Below are 19,513 nucleotides of genomic sequence, written 5' to 3' on the forward strand. Positions count from 1 at the left end.
AAGGGTTTTGCCTCTTCTTGAGACAATTTTGGGAAGATAGATTTTCCCAGTAAGCACCCATTTCATCTACATTTTCAACTATGTTGGCATAAAAATTGCACATACTATTTTTAACATCTCCTCTATATTTAAAATATTTCCTCTCTCATCCCTAACATTGCACATCTGTGTTTTGTACTTTCTTTCTTTTTTCCCTCCATCATATATAAAAGATTGTATACTCTACTGACTTTTTCAAAGAACCAACTTTCATTTTTATCACTCTACAGGACTTAGAATTGTTTTTAATTCATTATTTCTGATTTTATATTTTTAATTGCTTTCTCCTACTTTCTTTTGCTTTGTTTTGTACTTTTGCTAGTTCTCTATAATGAACACTAAGTTCATGTCTTTTTTATCTTCCTAATTATTAATACAAGTATTTGAGACTATGGATTTTTCTCTGAGTAAGGTTTTGTGGTTTTTGACTATGTCCTGTATGTAGATAGTTTGTGATTTTAGTTTTAATTCCTTCTTTTATCTCTGAATTATTTCTAGTGGTTTTTTTTTTCCTTTCCCAAATGGTTTGTTTTTAAAGTTTGTTTTTACCCCTGGGGCCTGGGATGGAATGAAATTGCTGCAGACCTACCAAGATCACGTGGGTTATAAGTATGGAAGGTGTGGTTTCCCCCATAGGAAACGTGAAGGCTGTTTCCAAAAGAACTGGGAATCAATGTTAGGCAGACAAAAGTGCCAGTTTCTTCTCTACTGCCAATAGAGTTGTTAAAGGATTAAATTAGATAGTACATGTAACCCACTTAGCAGTGTCCAGCACAAAACAAACCAGATAATAATAACCAGATTAATGCCTTCTCCTCACACCCTTTCTTACTGCTGGTCAGAATGCCAGCACGTGCTATACCATCCCACAGCTCTGTCGGAGAACGTTTGCAAACAGTAGGTCATTGCCCCTGTAGATTACCAGGTAGTCCGCAGGGCGGGGGAATCTGTGGTCGTGTCCTCGTTTCATCTTGGGGAGCGAGATTCTGTGTGGACTGCAAGGCTCTGCTCTCACGTGCCTTTGTAATTCACGAGCCCCAACACCAAGAAATACACGAGGCCATGTGCTCCTCTAAGAAACATGGTCTCTGACCACCTGACATGTGACTGCCTGGCCCTGTTCCCTTTCTGCAGATCTGGGAGGCATTTGTCTTGATGTCAGTCAGCTTCCAACACATTTTACATGAGGAATAGTTTTTAGATGAGGATGTGTCCTGAAGTCTGTGTTTTACATGACTGATACTAATTAGCAGGTGCTAATGAACACTCGGAGGACTCTTCTGCATCTGACAAGGCGCCCGAGCCTCCACTGAGATCTCCTGCAGTAGATGGAATTGCTTTGTGCACTCTTAAAAAACAAAAAACAAAAAACAAACAAACAAAAAAACCCTAATGAGTGCTGCTCTGTTATTTCATTTGGAATTTATCAGGACAGTTTGTGTGATCAAACCACACAAGTATAGTTCTGGGTGCCAGCACTCTTCATTTCTGAAGTTTGAAAGTGATCTTTTCAGGCAGAGCAGGAGAACACGGAAAAAAGTCTTTCATCTCAAACTTTAAAAGAGAGGGAGGGAAAATGGAAAGCATGAGATGGAAATGTGGCATATTTTTATGCTGTGGAGGGTTTTTTTCCCCTCAACACAGCAGAATTTTCCTTATTAAATAGATAGCTGTGTGAGAAAAACCAAAACCAGACTCGGGATGGGAGTGAGACGGGTGGTGATGGGTGGAACAAGAGAGCAGTGAGTTTCTGGGCTGGCGGTAAGGCCGGTGCCAGCCGTGGGCTTTGGCTCTGGGAGGCTGGGAGCGCCCAGCTTCAGGCAGGCTCCGCGCCACAGAGCCTGGTGTCCCTCAGCTTAAGAGAAGGTGTCTGTTCAGGAGAGCACCTCCTTTGTCAGCCTGGCACGCCCTCCTCAGGGCCGGGGCGTCTTGTGGACACCCCTGGTGGGGGGCCTGGATTCACTGTCAGGAAGAAGGTTTGGCCACGTGCCCCTGGGGTTGGGACCAACCCAGCTAGGGAGGCATCCACAGCAGAGTGGGCTGAGGGCTGCTTACCCCCGGCCCCGGGGCTCTCTGCCTCACCACGGCAGTCTGATTGGCACCCTGGTTGCAGCCATAGCAGTGTCACGAGGCCCTGTGGGGGACATGGACGGAGGGAGCAGAGTCTGTTCTGGGTAGCTGTCCATCTCAGAGAAGGTTGAGTCTGCAGACAAGCGAGCCACTGGGTAGACACAGGCTGCCAACAGCATCCTCGGGTGGGTGGCGAGCCTCAGAAGGGGTCCTCACAGACCCAACTCTGGGACTGGGACCATTGCCCCTGGGCCAGCCAATGACTCCCACCCCCTCAGCTTGCAGCACTGCTCTCTGTCCCAAATCTTTGGAGTCAGGCAGGCCTGAATTCAAATCTTGATTCCTCAACTTGCAAGCTGCGTGATCTTGAACAAGTCACTTTACTCACCAAGCTTCCGTTGCCTGATCTGTAAATGAAGAGATGAGAATACCTCCTGTGCTGTGCCTGTTGCTGCGAGGATGCTGCGGTACCAGCAAGGCCAGCCTCGCCTGTCGCAGACGGCGGCCGTTACCATTACGGTTGTTTCCTCCAACGCGTCTGCACCTCCCAGTCTAGCCCCGGTCCAGCCGCAGTCCCTGGCACAGCTCAGCCTCATGGCAGCCAGGGCCAGTGGCTGGTCCAATTACTGTCCATCTTAACAAGGCCAACAACACAGTGTCTTCTGCTGCAGTAACTCGGTATAAATAGGAAAGGAACTGAGGCGTCCCAGCTGTGCTGTCCCAGGCCAGACAGAAGCACCCAGAGCTGATTGTCTGAGGTGGGTGGCCACCACGTGGTCAGCATCTGGGCGCCATCCATGGTCGTGGCAAACCCAGCTGGGTGCATCTTTCCCGTGGGCATCCCGATTCTGCTCCATGTGGGGCCTCGCTGTGGAGCCAGGCTCAGGGTCAGCTCAGCTTCTTGAGCACCTCAGTGGTCCAGGCCCAAGGAGACTCCTCACAACGACCGTCATTACCCCCAGTCACAGCCAAGGACACTCAGGCCCCGGGAGGTGAGAAGGCTTGTCTGAGGCCACCCAGCTGGTAAGTGGCAGAGCCAGGGTTCCACGTCTGCTGGTTCCAAGCCCCACACTCTCCCACTGACACCACAGCTGCTTGTCACATGGCTGAGCTGGTGGGCCCACTGACGATGGGATGGCTGTATCCTGATGGGGGCCGGGGAGGCAGCGGGGAGGAGGTGGAAGGTGCAGCAGGGGGAGGTGGCCACCATAGAGACATCAGCTCTCCCGGAGAGCATTGCCCCCAAGGGGAAGTCGAGCAGGGAGAGCCAGAGCCTGGATGCCTCCAGGTTTGTCTGTGCCCCCTTCTGCCTCACCAGGTGCCTAGCTCTGAGGACTTGGCTGGGGTAAAAGAAGGACTGACAGTGTGGCAACCTGCACCGACCTGGGTTCGAATCCTGCCTCCGCCACTTCCCAGCTGTGTGACCTCAGACAAGGCAATGCGGCTGTCTCAGCTTCAGTTTCTTCCTCTGTGAAATAGAGAGAAAGCCACCCTGACAACAGCATGGTTGTTGCGAATCAGTGAACTGGGCCGAGCTCTTGGTTTAAGGGTGCAGAGTCAGTGTTCAGTCTTACTGCTATTATCATCATTTGACTTTGTGTCTTCCTTCAGCCTCAGAACCAGGGGAGTGATGTACTTCATAAGGTTATCTTGTGGGTTAAAGTCCATCCACACATCCCTTCTTTGAGCTACCGTTCCCCACGCAGCCCCTGTGCTCTCCGTTCCACAAGCGGAGGGTTGAGCTCGCAGAGCCAGACACGCCTCCTACTCAGAGAGATTTTGAGTCTCGTGAGGGACTCAGACACCAGTCAGACCGATAAGTATCTCATTGCGGCTGTGAGCGCTCGCTGTGTGTCGGGCTTAGCACAGCACTGGCACCGTACAAGTGGGAGGTGGCTGCACTCATGGTTCCATTACGGTTTCTAAATATTTCCAGTTGTGGGCTAGGGACAACACTGAGACGATTTCCCTGGATTTGTGCAGTGTTAACTGTGGACGATTCTCTGCTTTGGGAGCAGTTTGTGTTTGAGTGAAAGGCTGTCCACGTGGAGGTTCTGTCTGGGTGTTGCCGAGGCTCAAGGTCTGCCCAGGCCACTGGGGCCAGGAGGCCCCTTTCAGGGGTCCCCTTGGTCCTCAGCATGTGGAGGCCTTGGCCTGTACTCTCAGGTTGGGGAAGTAGGTGGGTGTTTTGTGGAGGGGGTGATGAACACTCTGACAGTGGAGTTTGCTCTTATGAAGTAGTGAGCTCCCCATGCCCCCGGGGGACAAGCCAGGGCTGGGGAGGCGATGGCGTCCCGGCCCCTTTGAAGGCGAGCTTCTCCTGGCCTCTCAGAGCCAGGACCTGAGAGGAAGCAGACAGGCCAGCCCTGGTCCTCACAGGGCGTCAGAGGGTGAGCCTTCCCTGCCAAGTGTCTCATCTGAGAAAAGGTGACTGACTTCTCGTGTGTTTCTGATGACGGGTGAGTGAGTCAGAACACAGGCGCTAGATCTAGACAGACCTGGGTTCAGATCCAGCACATGCACCCTGAGGCCTCAGGCAGGTTTTGTAATCTCTCTGAGCTTTAGTTTTATCCTCATCTCTCACCACGGGGCCAGTGGGAGGATCCCAGGAGAGGAGGTTCCCGTCTTGTAGTAAATCCTTGGGAAGCATCAGTTCTCTCCCTTTTCTCACATTCTACTCCTTGGTGTCTCTGCTCCCGGGCGGAGGAGCGTTCACTCTGCCACTGAGTCAGCTGGGTTCAGGTCGACACAACGTTTGCACCTGGAGCAAAGCCCCCTCATGTCCCTTATCCCGTCACCTCGTGGTCAGAACTAGGGGATACTCTTTGTTGTGGTTGAAGCATTAATGGGGTTTTCAGGATTGCTGTTGCTGAATCCTTGGGGAGGTAACTGAGTTACATTTTTAAGACAGGAGAGGAAAAACAAGGTCAAGAGAAAAAATAAATCTGGATTTAAACCTTACAATCCTAGAGCTTCTATACAAAGGAAATGATTTCTAATTTAAAAAATTTTGGAAACATGGTACCACTAGAAAGAAAGGAAGTGGAACTGATTCCTATGAGAAGTGCTAGCATATGTTTCTGTGATTTAATGGTTTCCTGTAAAATGTGTAGCTATTTTAAAAGCAGACGAATGACTCATGGTATCCAGCATCAGCAGCCCACTGCAGTGGCAGGAAGCATGTACTCTGGGGAGGCAGGCTTGGGTTCAACCCACACCTCCATCACTTACCAGCCCTGTGACCTGGAGTGAGTTGCACATCCTCTCTACACTCCCGTTTCCTCCTCTGTAAAACGGGTTTTACAAGGACAGATAACATAACGAATGTATAAGTCAGTGCAGTGCTCGTCCGGCTGTGCAAAAAAATCCACAACTTTAATATTAAGTACCTGGTTAATTACATTTGTAATAATTATTAGTAGTTTAATAGTAAGATTTTAAGGCTATAAATTTTCCTCTGATTACCACTTTGGTCCAATCTCATAAATTTTGGTATGTAGAGTTCTTATTGTCATTGTCTTTGAATAAATTTTTTATTTTAGATTTTTTTGTTTTTTCTTTGATCCAAGAGTTCCCATGAGTGTGTGTGCACATGTATATGTGTGTGTTTAACAAATGGTTAGAATTTTTACTGTATTTATTGTTAAATCCTAGGTGTAATGTAAGGTAAAAGAGTGTAGATAAAATGGCATTTACTTTTAGAACGTATTGAGCTTTTCTTTGCAGTCTAGTATATAATCACTTTTTGTAAGCATTCTATGAGTATTTGAAGAGAATTATATTTTTGTTCATATTACAGCAAGGTTGTTAATTTTGTTATTAAATACCATAGTCATATATGGACACATATATATGTACATCTGTAGATGTACATATGTATGTGTGTATATTTTGTATGTACACACATATGTGTGCACACACACACACAAATTTTAGAGGAGACATACCAAAGGCTCCCTCTATGGTTGTGGCTTTGTTGAATCTGCTTTTCATTTTTGGCATTTTTTTGCTTTGTATATTTTGGCGCAGTGTTGCTTTGTGCACAGAAATCTGTATCCATTAAATCTTCTCCATCAACTATACCTCTCATTAACATCAGTCACTTATCTTTGCCTTGTTCAGTGTTTTTGTGCCTTGAATTCTGCTTTATATCACCGCTCCTGCTCAACTCCACCAATATTACGGGTGTAGTGGCAGTACTCATGGGGAGCTACTGGAAGGACACGCCATCCACTGTCCATGCACATCTCCAGAGAAATTAAAGTGCGGCCCTGCAGCAAGCCAGTCAGCTGAGAGCTGGGCAGTGGACCACACTGCACAGCCAGTCCTCTTCTCCCATCCCTGGCCAGATGGCTTGTCCTGAATTCCCCTTGAGGTGAGGCCATGAGGCCATGCCGAGGCTCCACACTGACCTATCACAGTGATGTTATTTTGTAATTAAGCACCCTCAGGAGAATTCCCTGTCTAGCCTTGGTTCTTTGTACCAAGGACTGTTGGTACAAAGTGCTGTTTGATTTCTTCTTTTGTCCCTTAATTTATGATCTGGGTTGTATGTGTGTGTACAGATAGATGAATAAACAGACACACAGCTAGGTGAATAAGTGAAAAACCGAATTCAATCCAAATGGTGTTCTCCTGGACATGACACCTTAGACCTATTAAGCTGCAGTGGCTGGTGAAGAACACAAGTATTCATTCATCCCTTTCCTGTCCTGTTATTTTCCAGTTGGGTTACAGGTAAAACCCTTATTGCTGGAGAGGGTATGAACTGGAAATGCTAAAATCTTGCCAGTGTTCATTTAGGTCGCTGCTCAGATGTTTGGTTTACAGTTGAGCAGTCTGTGTGAAAAATTAGTAGGCAGGATTGGAATTGAATTCCAAATAGTATCTCATTTTGCCATAAGTCACCCTATGCCTTCTAGCAGAGCAGTTCTGTCTTGTGCTATCTTGTTCTGATTAATGGTGAACACCTACCATCATTAAATATCTTCTTTAATTTTAGGGATCTATCTTCTGGATTTAATCTACATTGATTCTGCATATCCTGCCTCAGGCAGCATCATGGAAAACGAACAAAGATCCAATCAGATGAACAATATTCTCCGAATAATTGCTGACTTACAAGTTTCCTGCAGCTACGGTTCGTATCCCTGGATGTTGGAATTGTGAAATCTTACATCACTGAAATATGGGTCTAGCACTTCATCAGTGAGAAACTTGAGGCACCAGGTGGTCCTACAAAGCTCTTCACTTTAGTATCTTAAGCATCAAACTTGGGCTAGATCCTTTACACATGTGTTTGATCTCCTAAGACTGCACAAACTAGATGTTACCATCTCTGTATCACAGGTGGGGAAACTGGTTGAAAACAGTGTAGTAGTCACTTGTCTAAGATCATACATCTAGTGAGTGGCAGAGCCCAGGTCCTTCATTCACGAAGAGCCTTGTGGGCAGCCCCTGGCAGCTCTCCTCTCAGCAGATTCAGGGACTCAGGCTTCTCTAGCTTGTGACTCTGGCACGTTCCATGGCCCAGAGTCCTCCACTAAACTCTGCATCCAGCTGGCAGATGCAGGAAGAGAGAGAATCATGCAAGAGTGGGTTTTGTGGGCCAGACTTGCATGTGGCGCTCATCACTTCTGCTGACGGGGCTAGGAATGTCATGTAGCTGTGGGCCTAGAGGGAGAAGGAAAATGACTTGGTAAACAACTAGCCAGGCTCTGCCACGCACGACCAGATCCAAAGGGTGACCATGATGGTGGGTGTCTGAGATGGATGGAGGAAGTGTTGGAGATGAGGTTGAGAAACAGAAGTCAGTATGCTGTATGGGCCATCCACATGGACACTGATGTCACCCAAGATGATGGTGGACTTTGTGGGGGTGGGGCTTAACTGGGAGCCAGGTACTCAGGAATGGGCATGAGTGACCAAGAATCCAGGCAGGAAAAGTCAGCAAGGAAGCGGGGAGGGTGGTGGAGCTGCAGGTGGTGGAAGGGAGTAAAAGTCTGGAAGCAGCAAAGTGGGACGAGAAAAAGACCAGCTCCCCCTCACCATTACACAGGGTCTGAGAAACCAATAGCCGGCTGGGAAGGCCACTGGGAGGCCAGGATGACGTTCCCACAAGAAGGTCCACAGAAGCAGAAGGTCCACTCATGAGCCCTCCACAAGCACCACAGGGTGGGGTGAGGTCTGCACCTCCAGACCAGTACGCCTTCTAACAGAGGGGCAGGGAGGGGACTGTGTTCCCAGTGCCCTTTCCACACCAGTACCTCAACACTGGTCCTGCCGGCCCTCAGAGCAGTTACAGACACGGTTTTGGGGCCAGACAGATGTGAGTTCAAATCTCATCTCCGCCTCTTGCAAAGTCATTTTCTCCTCTCCGAATCTGAGGTGTCCTCATCTGTAAGACACGGGTGTGATGTGCGCAGAGCCCTGTGCACATCCCAGCATTTCATTACAGCTCAGTAAACGCTCACTCTTACTGTTTTATGTCCACCTGCACCCTCCCCATCCTCAGCTTCCTGAAGCAGGTGTCATTATCCCCATTTCAGAGATGAGAACACTGAGGCTCTAGACAAACAAAGTGACCCATGGAGAATCTCGCAGTTGCAAGACAGAGCCATCAGGTGTTCCTCGCAGCACCTGGACGCCCTGCCACCAGGCCCAGGAAAGCGAGGGCCCTTCCCCACCCTCTTTTCTGTTCCTCTTCACAGCCTCCTCCATTGCCTCCACCTCTCTCCTTAACTGGTTCTGTCTCAGAACAACAGAGGGTCATGGAGGGTTTTCAGCCCCTCAGAAGGAGTGCAGTGACCTTGACAGTCTGGGGAGAGCAGCTGATGTCAGTCAATCCAGGACAGGGAGACAGTGCAGTATGGCCTCAGGTGACCCAGGGTCAAAACCTGGCTCTACCACTTCTCAATGATGTGACCTTACAGGTTGCCATGGCTCCTTCCTCTGTGCAGTGGGCATCTTATTCCCCTAAATGAGGCAGGTGCAAAGGTGGAAGCAGACGCCTTCTAGAAATCACCTGGTGCAGAGCCTGGCACAGAACAGGTGCTCAAGCGTCTAGGCCTTTCCCCTTCTTCTCAGGACGCAGCAGCTCCAGCCGGTGGGCCGGACTTGCAGGTGGTGCTGGGATCTGGATTGGGCCTCCACACCAGGCTGGATGGAGTTCATTCATTCTTGCATTCTTATCACATGGGGGGGTGGGCAGGCATGGGAGGCATGCCCAGTTACTCCAGTGGAAACCTGTTTTAGGGCACACACACCTGGCTCTGGTCTCTTCTGGAGGCTATCTTTCCCCAAGACCCATCTTCCCCCAGCCAAGGAACCATGGTGAACTCAGGGTGTGGGGTCTGCAGCCCAACCATTGTGGGGGGCACTCCTCACAGGACCCCTATGTGCCCAGTGCCGAGCACAGGCCTGGCCTAAGGGACCATCAGCAACCTAAGGAGCTTGGTACCTAAGGAGCCTCTCATGCCAAAATCTGTGATCCCCACCCTTCTCACTTGGGGCCAGGAGAAGGGGAGAGACTGAAGCCTGTGGGTTTTGTCCACCTTCTGCAGATCACCTCACAACCCTGCCCCACGTGCAGAAGTACCTGAAGTCTGTACGCTACATCGAAGAGCTCCAGAAGTTTGTGGAAGATGACAACTACAAGTAAGTGTCTGCCTCTCACCTCGTCCTTCTGGGACCAGCAGGTCGCCCCCTGCAGGGCTTACACAAGGTCATTGCGGCGGCACCCACGCCCCACTACACACAAGCATGTGCAATAAGATGACCTTGGACCCCACAGAGCCCACGGCGGGGCTGCTCAGCCTCTCCTCCCACCCGCCCCTGCCCCAGCCCCAGGCTCCACTGTACCGAGGAAGGTGTTCTGGGAACTCCTCAGGGTGGCTTTCCACGTGGGCTCTCCAGCGTGGCTTTTCGAGTGGGTAGTGTGAATTTGGACTCCACAGCTGTATGTGGTGCAGGGTTGGTGCTCTGGGTCCTCACGAGTGACTCCCTCCACTCACAGCTTTGAGTGGAGGGGCAGCTTCCTAGCTGTATCTCAGGCTGCCAGAGTTCTCCAAGAGCCTGTTTCATGGACGAGGCAACTCCCCGGGGCCCCAGCCTTCTGCTGGACTCTTGCCACCTGGCACTGGCCGAGGCCACATCTCTATCCCCTGCAGCCCATGTAGAACAGACCCTGTTCCCATGAAGACCCCTGTGGTCCCTTTGGCCTCATCTTCCACCCCCCTGCTCTGGCTTTCAGTTCTTTCTTCATTTGTGGCACCTGGGAATTTATCTAGCATTTCTGTGTATTTAGAGAGAGAAGGAGGATTTTTCATATTGAGTCTGTCTGCCATGTTGATTGGATGTCTTCTTGGCTCATGTTGAGCTTGAGGTCAACCAAGAGCCCTAGTACTTTTCAAATGGCCAGTGGATATATCCAAGCAAGTCTCAAACATCTTGTAATTGATCATTTTCCCCCTAAATATCAACTTCATATGTATCCCTTCAAATCTCATCTTCTCGGTCTCTTCCAATAAACCATGACTCCTTTGAATCCCACTATCCAATATATCTTTCAATTTTTTAAAATCTCTTCCAATTTTGTGTCTAAAAATTTGATCAGCTTGATAACTTGGTCTTCGTCTAAGTCACTGAAAACTGTAAAGAACTGGGGCCACTAGAGACCCCCCCAGGTTACTCCTTTCACTCACCAGTCCCTTGGGAATGGCTGTTCCCATGGCTGCACATCTGGTGGCTCCACAAGGTGGATCTCAGCCCTGCTGTGAGTCAGAGACACCTAGGAAGCCTTCTAGCCACCCAGGTGTCTGGGGTAGGGCCTGGAAATCTGTATTTTTCAAAGCTCCCTAGATGGTTCTAATGATTGGTTACCTGGAGGAACACAGACATAATGCCTTTAGTTGTTATTGTGCAATATTTCTTTAAAAATAGAATATAAAAATTTTTGATCTACTACATAATCATAACAAAAATAAATGAAGGCCAGAGATTACCATTCAAATTATGTTTGCCACAAATGGCTCATTTTACTTACAAAGCATTTGCTGTTCCTGAAAAGAGTACCCCAGAGTGTGAAATTATTCCCACTGAGGTTCTGGGATAATATTTTCCATTCATGTGCCAGTAATGCGATTAAAGAGACAGTAGTTTTTCATTAACACTAATATCCTTTAAGGAGAAAAACGGTCTATAAATATGTCTGATCATGAGATAGTCCTTGGACAGGCTACAGATCGTGAGTAATTACTCCTTCCATTCTGAAGGATGTTGAAAACCCCCAGCACTTAATGCTAAACAACAGTCAGCCTGGATTTTACAAAAGCCCTTTGTAAGAGGACAAACCCAGGGAGGAAGGCTGCGTTCTCACCCCAGGGCCTAGACCATTGAGGAAGTCCCTTCCTGGGAAAGCCTCGGCTCTGAGTGACATGGGACTCGCAGGGATTGTGACTCTGCTTGAGGAACCCACACTCCAAGGCCCAGCTTACACCAGGAGACTTGGTCCCCATCCCAAAGGACGCGGGCTAAGTTCTTACCTTGATGACCCCACCCCAATCTGCTTTGGAAACATTGTGCTGAGGAGCCCAAACAGTGCTTTGTTTTTCTCAGCCTTTAGTCTATTTTTTTTGTTTGTTTAAGAAAAATTACCCAAACTCCTACCTCTTAGCATGACTGTTAGCATTAAATGAACATAATTTTGGACATTTTTCTATGCAGAGAAAGTGCACATATATACATGGAGAACGATAGATCGATGGATGGATGCAAGAATACAATTTATTAAAATTGGATTATACTGCACTTGCTATTTCTAATTAAAAGTATTCATTTAATTTCTACTTTAGCCAGAAAAAGGAACCAAAATAAAACATAAACAATTGCTGCTCTTCAAATAAATATTTCTCCACTGCAAGTGATAGCATTTCCTAAAAGGTCCTTCTAAAATTGACAAAAGAGGGCAGGAAAACCATGAAGAGGTTGGAGTCTCGAAGTTCTGTCCTGATTAGATTTCCATGGTGAGCAGGGTCCGCTGACTTGGGTCACAAACTATGAGGTATTAGCGTCCCCTCCTTCACCTCCCCTTCAGCATCTTCCAATTCCTTGTTAGTTATCTTACCATTTCTACATAGTCCACATTTATCACATATGCATCATGTTCAGGAATCATAATTCCTACTGTTTAGTGTTTTTAAACAGTTTCAATTCTTACCACCTGTTGCTTCTCCACAGCTTTCTGGAATCTTTAAAGCAATCCCTCATTTAGCTGGGTTTCATCATGAAGCAGGTTTTCATGGTCCTGTCCGTTCAGATTTCTTTCATGAAAACATCTGCATCTGACTCGCTGGACTCCTTTGCTTCTGTCCCTCGTGATGTGCAGAGTCTGCCCCCACTGCCTTCGGGCACTGGGCGCTGCCGCAGAGAAGCCTTCAGCCAGTCTGGCTTTTTCCTCTTGTAAGTGGCTTGTTTTGTCTACCTGCTGGGTGAAGAATTCCTGGAAGTTCAAAAGCTTAACAAGGGGAATGCCTCCTTGGAGGGTTCTGTACCAGATTTCCCTGGAACATGGAATGCTCTTTCTTCACCGCAGAGGAATTCTGTTGGTTTCTATCTTTGACTATTCTTCGGTGCCACTTCTTGGCTTTTCTCTTTCCGGCATTCCAGGACTCCATACGTTGGATGCCCTCCACCTTTCACATCCATCAGCTTCTTTCCAAGGGCTGTGATTTCCACCTTTTTCATCAACAGTCACTGGGATGATCTGTTTCTCCTTAGGTATCCCTCCAGTCCGCTCTTGTTTCAGTCCTTGATTTGTTCCCCTGGGTCTCCAGTCTCCCTTTCATCTTACTCCTTTGTCTCAACACCTCATTTTTCAGGTTTTGTTTTATTCACCTTGTGTTCTGAAGAAGTTGTTCCGCTGCTCAGAGCACTTGAGGGGATGTCCTTGTGTCCCCTGGGGTGGCCTTCTGGCCTGGGCCGTCTGGACAAGGCTCTGTCCCTTCCCCTTTCCTCATGGCGTGAGGGGATGTTTGCTCGCTTGCCTTATCATTTCTTTTCGTCTTGCTCCTGTGGGAGAGGCTTTATCCGGATGCTCCGTGGCTCAGATGGAGGGAGACGACATCAGACCCTGCTCCCATGTGTGAGGTGGGCCGGTTTTCCTTCTGCTGTGCTGTGAGGTCCTCTCGTGCAGCCTGGGGGTACGCAGGGCTCAGGCTCCCTGGAGACAGGGGTCATGCAGTCTGTTTGAGAGATGGGGGCTCTGTTAAGAGTCCGACATCAGTGTTTCCTCCACGTAGTTGGGGGCTGTATTCCATTCAAGAAAGGGATACCCTCAGGTTTCAAATCATCCCCACCACCGCCGTGGAGCCTTCATTTCCATCAGAGCATCCACCCCGCCATCCATTTCTCTCCAGAATCTGGAGCCAGTGTGAGGAGGGAAAGGTAAGGACTCCCTCTTATGCCCACTGAGAAGTCTCGGAGGGTAGGCAGGGTAGGAGCCGTGCCCCGTTACAACTCTTGGCCAGACTTCAGAATCCTCTTTTTTTTCCTTGGCTCCACGTTTCTAAAGTTCACGGCTTCAGTTTCTGCCCCCACCCTTGCTAGGTAGCAGCTGGTGAACTCTCCCTCCTAAGCCTTCATCATTGTTTGTTGGTTTTGTTGAAAGAGGGAGAGTCTGGCATCTGGCTTCACTTTGTCATTTTCACCCAGAAGTTCTTAATTGATAGCTTTTAAAAAATAGTAATAATATTGTGATACCAATCCTCATGATATATCCACTGCGTTGTGCCTCTCTGGGGGCATGAGAGAGGGCAGTGTGATGGTTACACACCCTGGTTTGGGGTCAGACCGTTCTGATCCCCTGCTCGGCCACTCGTCAGCCCTGTGAGTTGTGGGGAAGCTACGTGACCTCACTACTCCTCTGTTTCTTCATCTGTAAGGCGGGGATAGTGTACCTAGTTCACAGCGTTGTCTTGAGAATGAACTCATTTGTGCCCGCAGATGATGGGCCGTGACTACACTGTTTACCGTGTCTTCCTTAATCATCATTTCTTGGTCATGGAAAGGCCCTGGGGACTTTGGAAGGAGGTGGCTGTGATCTGGAGCAGACCTCAAAGTATTCCTGGGTTCCATGACTGTAATAGCCCTTAATGACAATCCAGTTTCTCAATTCCAAACATGCACACGTTTGGTTTCCCCTCCGATACACCAGAGCCCATCTAATCTTTTGAAAATCTTTGTTTTCAGACTGTCTCTCAGAATTGAACCAGGAAGCAGCTCCCCAAGACTAGTGTCTTCCAAGGAAGATCTTGCAGGTATCGTAACCACTCAAATGGGGGCAGACTCGCTAATAGCCCAAGCGAGAATGCCGGCATTGGCCTTGCCTGTGGAGCCAAAGGGCAGCGTTGAATTTGCAGGTTGGCAGACTCAGCCGTCCCTGCTTACAGCTCTCCCACGCCAGCCTGCCCAGGATTCTGATCACACTGGGCCCTTGTGGGACACATCTGGGCTGGGGCCCCCTGGAAGAGCCTGAGACCCCAGAGAGGCAAAATCAGAACCCCAGGTTGGGGGCACGCAGAGGGTAGAGAAAACCCCAGCATCTTCTCTAGGTCCCCCGGACCCTATGATCGGGCCTGCTGCCCGGCTCATGTTGACGAGCCCTGGAGGGGTGCACAGGATGCCTGGAGTATTTGGTGCCACCATCTACAGATGGCTCACCTTCTCAGAGCATCAGTTTTATCCACATATATGAGACACACACAGTGTCCCTAGAGATTAGGGGCACAAACTTTGAAGTCAAACCTGAGCTGTGCTGTTTCCTAGCTTTGCCACTTTACCTCTCCAATCCTCAGTGCCCTCACCCACAAAACGGAGGTGTTACGAGCACTCACCTTGCAGGGTTGTGCTGCCTGGGCAGGGCCACGCCGCTAAAGCACTCTGTCCACGTGTGCATGTTGGGGAAGTGTATGTGTGTCACCACGGGGGCTGACCTCTGCTGCTGCCCCGGGAGGGGCCAGGCTGAGGGCAGGGTTCTAACTGTACTTCCTCCTCTTGGTTTGAGCTTGGGTGACACTGACCTGGTTCTAAGTCACTGACATCTTGGACAAGCAACTTCACACTCTCTGGGCCTCAGTTTCATTATGCGTAAAATGGGAATAATAAGTTTTCTATCCCAGAATCTCTGAAACGTCAGAATTGAAATGCTGTTCGGAAAGCATGCAGCACAGAGTCTGATGGCCAGGGAGTGTTCGGTGAGGGGGGTGCTGCTGCAGGCTGCTGCCTGGTGTCGTGCCACCCCCAGGCTGTGACCTGTTCAAGCCACTCTCTGGAGCCAGGCCACAGCAGCAGTCACCTTTGCTGTTGGATTTGGGACCACAGAGCTTGCAAGAGGTGGTTTTGTAGCCTCTCATGAACCCCAGCAAGCCAGGCCTCTGTCCTGACTGCCGGAGTTTCCTCCAGGCTCCTTACCTTTTCCAGCCTCTCCTGGCTCCATTGTGCAGGCTGGACCCTGCCCCCAGCCTCCCGGGGTCCCATGTAACTTAGTAGATGGAGTTACTGGTGGCTCCACACAGCCTTGGGAAGTGCTGCTGTCCACACCTCAAGAGACAGTCCTGGCCTAAGCTTGATTTTTCAGAGGGCTCCACGAGCCGCATCTGAAAATACCTTCTGCAGTTTCCTCCCAAATCCACTGCCTTCCACACGTGGCAGGTGGCCCACCAGCAGAGGTGACCAGGAGGAGCTCCTGGCGCTGGTGTGGCCTCTGCCTTCTCAGCGCTGCCCCTATTCTAGAACACCTTCCCTCGCTCAGTCACCTGTTCCTTCCAGATGCTCAGTCAGCTACACCTGGCCTCTGGGTGGACGGAGGCAGGGACCCCATCAGAGGGACGTGGGAGGTAGCAGCAGGATTCTAAAGTGATTGTTTAAGGCCACAGAAGGAACAATAGGAAACACCAACCACTCAAGATAATTTCTTCAGGAAAGCACGCCAAAATTCTGGAGCAGAGAGTGAGCTCTGACACCAAGTGTTCTGCCCTCCTGAGTCTCCTCCACATGAGTTTGAATAACAGGCCTCTGCGCCCTGTCTGGTTAATACACCTTAACAGGTTGACCGCATCTCCAGCCTTCCCCAGGTGCCAGCAAGTCCCAGCGGCCACACTTGGTTTCCACCCTCCAGACAGTGCCAGAGGGTTCATGGGCCGGTGCCTTCCTGCCCCAGCCCAGGTCTGCACCAAGCGCCACCAGCTCCCATTGCTCAGAAAACTGACACTGTTCATTGGGGGCCTCCAGACCCAGGCCACTCGCTGAGCCCAGGGGCAGGGAAGGAGCAGCCTCACTCACTTTTGACCCCAGCCTGTGGTGGAAACCAGGACTGGGAGCTGGGACCCAGGCCCTGGTCCAACCTCCAGGTTCAGCCAGACTCTTCTTCCATCCTGTCCACCATCACCTCCACCTGGATCTGTTGTTCATTAGCCGCGTGAAACCAGAACCCAGCAGGTTAACTAACCTCTAGTATCAGTCAAAATCCTGGCAGGAAACAGGATTGCCCCCTGATGACTCACATGAAGAGACTTAATGAAGGGGAATTGGAAATAGGACTAAACACTTCACACAAAGGGCAGTGAGGCGCCCAGCACTTCTAGGCTGAAGGGCATGGGGAGAAATCGTGCTGCAACTCTGACAACTGCTGAATCCTGGAGGATGGTCAGCTTGCCGAGAGCTGTGGTAGCGGAGGTGAAGCCAGAGGGCGGGGGGGGGGGGGGGGGGGGGAGAAATGCCTTGACCTCTCTCTCCTCTGCGCTCCCCCTGCGTCTGCTGCCTGAGCTTCCCATGGGCCAAACCCCATCAGAAGCCTGGAGTGAGTGAGGTGAGCCAAGGGGCGCTCTCGAGGGGTCAGCCTCCCAAGGCACCAAGCAGGGCAAAGAAAGCGTCTGAAGGGTTGGATGGAACACACACATATCTGCCAAACCTCAGTTTCTCCACCTATAAAGTGGACGTATTAATACCTCCCTCACAGGGTTGTGTGACACTTCATTGAGATCACATGTGTAAAACACTTATCCAGTGCCTAACAGAACACCTGGCCAAGGGTAACTTTATTAGGACAATGTTACGATTGACAATATTATGATTCTGCCCCAGAACTGAATCCTCCTTCAGGTTTTAGCAAAACGTCACTGCCTCAGGGAGGCCTTTCCTCCAGCCCACTCCCACCCGCTCCGGGCAGGTCAGGCCCCCGGTTACACACACGGAGCGGATGGGGGCGGCGCACAGCGGCCCTAGTCCAGCCCACCCAGTTCTTGCACTGGAGCAGAGCTGTTGGTGTACTGGCTGCCTGCACACCAGGGTGGCAGAGTTGAGGTTGGGTCAGAGGCCCTGTGTATGGGTTGCAAAGCCTCGATCACTCACTCCCTGGCCTCTTCCAGTTCATCACCGTGTGTTGTACCCTCTGCAGCTCTCCGTGCTCCTCCACGGCACCTCCCCTGTGGAAACTAGACAGTTCTGTGCTCCTTTGCACCGCGTCTGCCTTCCCCATCCACCCAAAAGGCCCCTGAGATGAGGAGCCAGCCTGGAGCTCCTGGAGCCCGGCTTGCGGGGCAGTAGGGATAGTCAGGACATGCCTGAGGTCGCCTGCCCTCGCCCTTCAGCCCTGGCCTCTGGGCTCCTTGCTGGGCCCTGTGGGCACCTGGTTCCCGGAGGCAGCTCCGGCGTGGCCAGCTGACTGCTGACTCCGCACTCCCTCCCTGGGAAGTGCTGACGCCGGCACTTTTCACACAGTGCAGCAGTCCCCGCTCACGGGAGTGGCTGCCACCGACTCTCCAAATCCCTGGCTCCAGCCCTGGAAGCAGGATGTTAAGTTTTCATTGATCACCAGAGGGCCCAGGAGTGTCTGGAAGGCTTCAGACGTACTTAGGGGTCCCAGCTTCCCACCCTTGGCCTCCAGACGACGGAGGGGACAGGCTTGGGGTACCATGGAGGGCGAGACCAGAGGGGCAGCTCCAGGGAGGCCTTCCCTGTCTGGCAATTAGACTGGGCTGCATGGCAGGAGCCCGACCAGACCCGGGGACAGGAATGTGCCTCTTGCAGTCCCAGGAATGGGAGGAACGCGGCCTCCCTCGGCTCCTCTGGAGGGGGCTGGAGCTACAGCCCTGGGCCCTTTCCAGCCACAGGGCACCCCCACACCTGCTGAGGAAAGGCCCCAAGATGCATTTGTTCACTCAAGACGTCATGTGCCAGGGCCGACTGCGAGCCAGGCACCGGGTGGAACCAGGCAGAGATCTGCCCTCTTGGGCTTCATGCTTTAGTGGGGGAGGCAGGCAGCGGAAGGCGTGAGGGGCAAGCAGGGCACACAGGAGCCCCTAGAGGCCAGCGTGAGCACCCAGACCCCTCTCTACTGCTGTGCCAGCTTCCCCCTGAGCCCACTGAGCCCAGCACGGGAGTTGCTGGCTCCAGCGTTGGAAGCAGCCCTGGTCTTGGGACCCCGGGGTCTAGGTTAGTTTCGAAGTGGTCCCTGAGCTGAGGCTGTGCCCTTCATCTCTGTGATGCCCCCGCATCCCACTCTCCACCCCTGGGAAGTGGCCGTGCTGGCAGCTCCACCAACAGATAGACTGTGAGAAAGGAAGTGGAGAAACCTTCTCAGTTTCTTGTCTGGGGAGAAAAAGGGCCAGGAATGCCACGTTTTCGGTTTTCCCCCACGTATGTAATGTTTAGTTTATATAAATGAACTCACATTTTCCTGGAGAGCAGAAATCATAAAGAACGTTGACCCCAAGAGAAGGCAAGTGATGTTTGTGTGTGCCTTGGAACCGGTGAAGACATTTCCAGATCTTGTTAGCTCCGCCTCCAAGTGGCTGAACCAACTGACAGGTTTTCTCTGAAGATTCCTTGGCAGTGGAGCCAGTCCATGGAAAATCTCAGCCCGTACCTTCAGGACTGCTCTACGACACACCTTCCTGCCTTCCTTCTTTGACTGCCCAGTGGGGAAAAGCCCTGCTTTGGAGTCAAGCAGACCTGAGTTCCGGGCCTGGCTCCAGCACTTTCAAGCTGGGGACCTTGGACAACGGATTCCTCTGGGCCTCAGTTTTCTTGTTGGTGAAATGGGAATAAGAATAAATACCTCACGTGGGCTTACTTCACAGGGCTGAGGCTGTCCGGATGGAGGGACAGTGGATGCAGCCAACAGAGCACTAGACGGGGGGGTCAGAGAGCCCTCACCTCGGCTCCAACTCACCAGTCACCAGCCATGCCTGGTACTACGGTCACGTAACTAGCCACCCCAGAACCTCATGGCATAAAGTGACCTTTTTATGATATGTGTCAATTTTGTGGGTCAGCTATTTGGGCAGGGCACAGCTGGGGCAGCTTGTCTCTGCTCCACAGTATCTGGGGCCTTGGCTGGGAAAATGTG

General features: G+C 50.7%; 1 protein-coding gene across 15 annotated transcripts in view; it reads left to right on the forward strand.

Moving 5' to 3' along the window:
* The window catches only part of RALGPS1 (Ral GEF with PH domain and SH3 binding motif 1), a 262,169-nt gene that overhangs the window by 204,878 nt on the left and 37,778 nt on the right, over positions 1-19,513 (forward strand). For all 15 annotated transcript variants that reach the window (XM_074362245.1, XM_074362244.1, XM_074362246.1 and 12 more), the window contains 3 exons: positions 7,112-7,249; positions 9,672-9,765; positions 14,356-14,423. In XM_074362245.1, coding sequence (XP_074218346.1) covers positions 7,112-7,249; positions 9,672-9,765; positions 14,356-14,423 — 300 coding nt within the window. The remainder of the gene's footprint in view (positions 1-7,111; positions 7,250-9,671; positions 9,766-14,355; positions 14,424-19,513) is intronic.

Source organism: Camelus bactrianus, chromosome 4 (genome assembly GCF_048773025.1).
Source record: "Camelus bactrianus isolate YW-2024 breed Bactrian camel chromosome 4, ASM4877302v1, whole genome shotgun sequence".
NCBI lineage: Eukaryota > Metazoa > Chordata > Mammalia > Artiodactyla > Camelidae > Camelus > Camelus bactrianus.